We start from the raw sequence: 7,153 nt of genomic DNA on the forward strand, positions 1-7,153 counted from the left end.
GGGAGAAAGATGCTGGTTAAATAGCCCACCAGGTTCACATTGTGTCAACTTGATTTAATCTAAGGACAAAGAAGTGGAGTATCTCTGATGGCTTTCTTCTAGTCCCTTTAAAGCATCACTGGGGTTTGAACTCAGAACTTCACACTTCTTGATGGGGCAACTACACTCAAGGAAGCTTAAGACTGTCATAGGCACAGTATTATGCTAGATATACAGAGTAGATAATACTAAGATGTTCAGATGGTGATGTCCATTTATATATACTCTTAATGTGGACCTAAGAAAAGAGAGATCAAGGTCCTTACAATAGAAAGATCAGTTCCATTTTTTTCTACCATTCCAAACTGAACGACTGGTAGGGAGAGAATGGTAGATAATCGAGAATTGGTGGATGATGCTTTGAATGAAGTGTGGGTTTCTGGGCTGGTTTTAGACAGGGTCACAAGTATCCCATGTTGCCCTCTCCCTGGCTGGCCAGGTTCACTTTGAGCTCAGATAAACCTCCTTCCACTTTCCAATAGATAGGCTTACAAGAGTGGCTTCCAAGGACTGTGAGGACAGCATTAGCCTTTGACAGTTGAGGTGTGTAATCCACAACTATAGTTTTAGCCACGTTTTCCCATGTCTACCAGCTATTTCAGATTGTTGCTGTTCTATGCCTGACAATCAAGGACACAGAAAAATAACCTGATAGAGAGCAAGGACATGGTGATCACATCCTTACCTCTTCTGTACGTTCTGGATGAGGTTTGTTAAAATTCCAATATTGCAAAAAGCTTTATATAGGGACATCACATCAAGGGTCACTGTGCACTGTTCTATCTAAAATGTCTAATCAGAACTGACCACCAGATAACACTTCCTGCAGTCCTCATATGAGAAGCTTTGGATTTTGTTTTGACTTTTCCTTTTCTCTGTCTTTCTTATTTTTTGCTATATGGGTTGAGAGAAAGATAGTTAGGGCCATGAATTTGCCCCCAAAATTTGAACTATGGATGTGATCAATCAATGTTAGTGTGTGCATTCTATAAAGTATTCATTTTTCACTATGATAGATGCTTTTGTGTTTGGTGTGGTGGCCATTTTCCAGTGTACAGGTGCTGGGACCTTGCTCTATCCACTTAATGATGTTTATAGCCTCATTTTAGACCTTTCTGTGCACCCCCTATATCTCTTGACTATTTTATTTTTCTGATAGAAGCTCATGGTATATCTTACTCAGGCCTGTGAGCAGTGCTCCTTTGGCGACATTGGTGCAGAGAGGAGAACCCCACAAGCAGCATGAGGTTCCGTTCACCTGTGGCTCCAATATTGCACTTTCCTCTGCCAACTGGTCTCCACACTTTTCCTAGCACCATAAAGATTTCAACTCTTTCTCCTAAGGAATATTCTGGCAATTGTCGATTGTTAAGCACATGACTTCATGAGTGTTCCCCTAACACACACCCATGTTGTAACCTACATGCAGACTATTTCTTGATGTGATTTAAAGCACCCGTACATAATGAGACAGAAGAAATTTTGACTGCATATTCAAGCTGGTGTGAAATCTCAGGAAGTTTTAATGGCTAACATTGGTGAATGAGGATAATTTGAGTTAGGATGAGACATTTTGGGGCAAGATATGGAAGGAAACATTCATTTAGATGCATAGGAATTACTAAGGTTTTTATAATCAAGCCTTGAGGAAAATTTGGCTTTGGAAGCAGGAGATGCTCAGTGGCTCTGCCCCAGGAAAGTCTCCTGGAAAGGGCACCTCTGCTTATGCTCAGTACAGGGAGAACATTAGCAGGGAGGCAAAGTCTGCTCCCCATGACATCTGCTGTCCCTTCTTGGACATTCTATTGTCTCCTAGAGAGTTCTGGCATCCTCTGTGATGTCACCAGACATCAGTGACAACCAGTGCCCTAGTTTCTCTCAGTCTGAGTCTGGCAGTTACAAGCTAAGACATGTTTTCCCGTCTTCGCAAGCGTTTTGGGAGGGGGAATGTCGATTGTGGACAGACTAGAGTGAAGGAATCTGGCCTTTCGTCTCAAAGTAATGATGGACAGAGACAGCACTTCTGGGGAATGTTTAGTAAGTTCTGGGCAGTATATTTTGAGCTCCCTGTCAGGGGGGCTGCAGGCTTAAGCTGACCTTTCTAGCAATGGTCCACAACAACTGGAGCATCTGAAAAGGAATTGAATTTCCATGAATATCACAATTCCTGAAAGTCAAGGATTTCAGAACTTTAGATTCTCTATCCCCACTGGGAGGATATGGTTAGGCCAATGCTATTACACTGTGAACTTCTGGCCTTTACTTTTCAGTTCATTTGGTATGTTACATTGATATAAAAACACCATCAGGAGTCATGGAGGGTCCACCTTTTCTGAGTTTAGACAGGGCAGCAATGTACTTCACTATCATTGCTTCTTTAAATACAGTGGATATCTGACAGTAGGAACAGGGAGAAAATTGTGCTCCAGGCAATAACCTTATGTTCTTAGACCTTCTCTGATTTCTTCTAATTGCAGGGTCATCCTTAGCTTTATATATTAGAGGTTGTGTGTTACAAACATTTTTCTAAAATACCAAAACTATTTGGAACATGTGGACCAAGATTCAGCCTGTAACCCATTGGCACTTCAGGGGTTTGGTATTTCAAATAGGGGAATTGATAAGTCTGTTGACCATGTCCTCCCTGGAAATGCATTTAAATCCAAAGATATTGGCCTAGAGTATCAGGGTAGGACATCTGAGTGTCTCCAGTCACTCAAGTCCTGTGGATGGTGAATTTATCATCTGAGTTCTGAAGCCACAGGGGTGAGGGTCCTGAAATAAAGCTGTACCCTGTTCAGTTAATGATAATCCTGGAGAAGCCATCTCCGTAGTACATGTAAGCACCTGATGTCCGGCATAAGGAACACCTGGCTGCTTACATCTCTTGGTCTCTATAGAGTTGTGGGAGAACTGAGATCCACTGAGGATAGACCAATCGCCTAGCAGTGACACTGGGTTCCAGGCTTGTTCTCCTGTTTAGGCCTAACTGTGGTCTATGTACACACTATGCATTCTCCCCATGCAGGTTCACTTGTGTTCTTCTACCTACAGACGCTGGGAGAGAAACATCTTCCCCTGAAACTGCCCCAAGCGAGAAGCAGGTCAAGAAGGAAAAGGAGAGGCTGATTAAAGAGCTGCAGCTCATTACCGAGGAGAGAAATGACCTGAGAGATCGCCTGAGGTTTCTGACAGAGAGATCCAAAAACAACAGGTATGATTCGCTCCAAACACTCTTGTTTCATTCCTGGGTCTGCAAGGTCACCTTCATTTTATCCTATTAAGGTTTTGGGTTCTAGAAAGCTGTGCATCCCTAACCACCCTGTGCTAAACCTCACCTCCCATATAGAGGAGATTCAGAACCTTGACCCTTCCTGAGGAGAGAGATGGACAATGGACTCATCTGCTTCCATTTATTGAAAAGCAGAACTTGTGGTCTGAATGAAGAATTCGGGGATAAAGTCAGGGAGAGTGAGTGTCTAGTGTGCATTTGCAAAGCCCTTGACAGCTGGTGGCTGTGCAAGATTGTAATTGCAGTGAGTTTATGGTGAGTCTCTGTACTTGCTAGGCAGGGACTGAGTGCTGGAAGATCCAGGCAGCAGCCTGAGGGGCCTGGTCCCAAACAGTTCATCTCAATGCTTGACTAGAAGTTGTCAGGCTCAGGCCTGTTTGTTATTGTCTGTGTGTCTGTGGGAGCCCCTCAGACACAGCAATGGTGCATGCATTTCTCCTGGTTCTCACAGTGCTCTCTGTTTCCATATTTGCTTTTCTCTTTCTCTGACTCTGTTTACATTTCTCTTTTTTTTTGTGGGTGTGTCTCAGTCTGTGAGTCTGTGTGTGCATACATCCAAATGCATATGCACAACTGTTATATGTTTATATTTCCCTCCACACCTGGAATATAGGAGTCTATGTCTTGGCCTGAGTATTTACCTGTGACACTTTCATGGTGATGTGAATGCTTTGTTCTGGGAGCCCCACGGTCAACAGCACAGTTCTTTGCTTATGTGGCCACGTTTGCCTGTATATTTGTATTCGTTGTGCAGATTATAAATTTGGGTTGATATATGGTCTGTTATCAGGACAGGAAAAAGGAAATCACAGGATTCTGGGTGCGTTGGGGGTGGGGGAGCATGGAGAGGTGTGGCCTAGGCTCTTGATAGCTCAACTGGCTGGACTGCAGATTTCCTCTTGATTGAATAAAGGGAGCCAGGGAACCCTCCATCTGGATGCCGAGATTCTGGTGTGCTGGACGCAGAAAAACATGTTTCTGAAGCTGAAGAAGGTCCAATATGTAGAATTCAGAAGGTGTCCTTCCAGGACTGGTGTAGTACAGGACCCACCCTGAGTTCATATCTTCCTAAATGCTGATGTTCATTGTATTCTATCATTTGGGGCCAGGCCACACTTCAGGCCAAATCCATATTATGAAGACCTGGAGAGAATGGAGGAGGTGGTCATGTCAATTCTGCACAACTTAGAGATGGAGAACACTGAGATCCATGAGAACAACCATAAGCTGAAGAAGGAGATTACCTTCTCTAGGTAAGTCCTGGTCAGAAAGGCTGTCACCTGTGGAATGGCCATTTCTGATTTCTTTGTTCTGGATTGGACGGTCTTCAGTTCTGGTTCTATCTCTTGTGCTGTTTACACATCAGTGTTCCAGGGTCATTAGGACTCAGTTTTCAGTTCCATAAAAGACTGTTACTCATCCCAGGACTGTCTAGGCATCTGCAGAAGGCTCTAGATAGAACAGCACTGATTGAAGTCAGCAGAACGTTATTAGGCTGACCTGGGCCTCTGGGGTCATACCAGGTTTTACAACACTCAGTGCGTGGACCACAGGGTTAGCATGATCTTCTCTTGGTTCTACTGACCTCTTTTGCGGGTGTTTGCCAACTACTAATTGATGTTGCCCCATGCATTGGGCTTTCATGGATAGTTGTAGATCCATGTTCTTTTTGAGAGATGTGGACACTAATTGGTGCTCGGGCCAAGCAAACAATTTATTCTTCCCTGAATTAACTCTTTGTGGTTTGTGCAGCAGCATTATGTGTATCGAGATGTATTTTATTAAGTCTTCATGGGTATCTGGGACCTGGTAGAGTTAGTGGGACTTGGGAGTAGGAATGGGAGAAAGGGGCAGCATGATCTTACTCTGCAGACTGTATTTCCAGAAACCTGCTCAGCCAGCTCCTGATGGAGAACACATGCAGGAAGAAGTTGGTCCCACTGAAGCAGGGGAGCAAGGAGGGACATCTTGAGTGTGCACTGAACCAGAAATATTTGGTTGACTTAAGCAAGAAAGATAAAGACCAGCAACGTCCAGACCCAGCATCATCTGGTAGGGAAAAACAGCTGTGTTAGCTTAACAATATCTGATAAAATTTGCCAATTTGATACATCTTTGCTTCCTCCTACCTCCTTTCTAATTTACAATCACAACCAGCCAACCACCTCATGTAATGGAATTGTTCATTGCTCTGCCTATGCACAAATATTCTGGGAAGGTAAACACTTTTCAGAAATGGAATTATATTGCAAGTATATTTTGCTGCTCTTTTTGAAGCTGCAGTCTAGAAATGGTGACAGATGAATAACATACCTCATTATTGCATATCCATGTGATAGATTGGATCCTATGCAGAGCTTTGAACAAGTTCGTGGTTCTTTGCCAAATGACACTCTGTGTTAATGTGACTTCTTGTGTAGGAAGCACCTTACCGGGATAAGAACCAAGTGCAAATGTCAAATTAGTACTTGTCATTGACTTTAACCTTGGTGACATATGGACATCTCCTTTCTTCCGGCAACCCAATGAGGTCTCTTCCCTTTGCCCTGTTCTTGGTTTGCACTGGTATAAGTCTGGGTCCCATATTGGCAGCCCACATTACTTTGAGGCTCTCTGGAGATTTTGCCCTTCCCAAAGAGTTAGCAACAATGATATCAGTTAAAAGGTCCATGTCGACTGTCCAATAGAACTGAGGTGGTAGAAGGCAGCATTCTGACAGCTGTCTAGCATTTCCCCACCAAATCAGTGTCTTAAAACTGTGTTCCTCTCCCAGGTCTCAGAAAGTGCAAGAGAGCTGGAATTGGACACACCCCAGTAAGAGAGCTTCCTGAAGAATTAGTTGCTTTCTCAGGAGTCCCTGATGACAAACATCCTGAATGGTAACAATATTTTTTGGATGAATATTCTTCCTCAGAGTTAATTTGTCATTTCTTAGAGACCCTAAATTTATATAACACTAAGCCAGCCTGACTGATTGAGGTCTTACTCACTTTCTTCTTCAGAAAACACAACTTGAGAGACAGCTTGGGGGACCGCCTTTCATTATGTGTGCTAGAGGAGAAACACCAATACGTCTGTGCTTCTACATGTTCGTTAAGAATATGCTTATGTTTAGAAATTTTTTTGTTATGATTTTAATTGAAGTTTTCTTTTTGTTGTTTCATATTTATGTGTTCTTGTTACTATTTTTCACTTTCAAATATTTTTAAATATTTTTATTCATTTTAATCCTGTTGTGTTGTAAAAATGTATTTGTTATGAATAAAAATTGAATTCTATCTCTTGACTCTTAAGACCATCATTCTTACTCAAGGGTTCTGTGGACCTAGAACTGACAGCTAGAGATGGATCTCTGCATGTTCCATGGAGCCTGGGCTAATAAGTGAATTCAAACTCACTAAGGGGTACCCAGTGTGATAGTGTTTTTTGTGTGGATAATGTGGCTGTGTCTCCAACAAACACTTTATGATGTAATCACTGACATACTTTACCCAATTGTTAGGGGCATGTGGTTCTTCTGAGAGAACAGCAGATGCTCTAACCTGTGAGTCATCACCACAGCTCCTGCAGGTGGCTTTTGTTATTCCACATGAGGTGCTGTATTAGGTGGACAAGATCACCTATGATTAAATAGAGAGATCTCAGGAGATGTGTGTTCACAGGGAACTTACTGAGCTTGCCTGCTCAACGTGTTAGGTTGCCAGGCATCCCTTCAGAGCTCTGGTGTTCTGGACAGCTTCATCACCCGCCTGCTGGCGGTATGAGGACATCATCTGGGAGAAATTGTGCAGACGACTGAAGCAGAAGTCCGAGGGCTGTGTA

The 7,153-nt window shown here is 43.0% G+C and overlaps 1 protein-coding gene across 1 annotated transcript; it reads left to right on the forward strand.

The window, feature by feature from the left end:
• The first annotated feature begins 1,901 nt into the window (after positions 1-1,901).
• LOC147999333 (uncharacterized) lies at positions 1,902-6,609 on the forward strand. The gene is made up of 6 exons (XM_087596552.1): positions 1,902-2,076; positions 3,094-3,253; positions 4,441-4,584; positions 5,217-5,383; positions 6,105-6,210; positions 6,334-6,609. Coding segments are annotated over exons 1-6 (705 nt in total). The 5' UTR covers positions 1,902-1,949; the 3' UTR covers positions 6,335-6,609.
• Positions 6,610-7,153: the final 544 nt, after the last annotated feature.

The sequence above is a fragment of the Rattus norvegicus genome, chromosome 19, assembly GCF_021556685.1.
Source record: "Rattus norvegicus strain SHRSP/BbbUtx chromosome 19, alternate assembly SHRSP_T2T, whole genome shotgun sequence".
NCBI classification, from domain to species: Eukaryota; Metazoa; Chordata; class Mammalia; order Rodentia; family Muridae; genus Rattus; species Rattus norvegicus.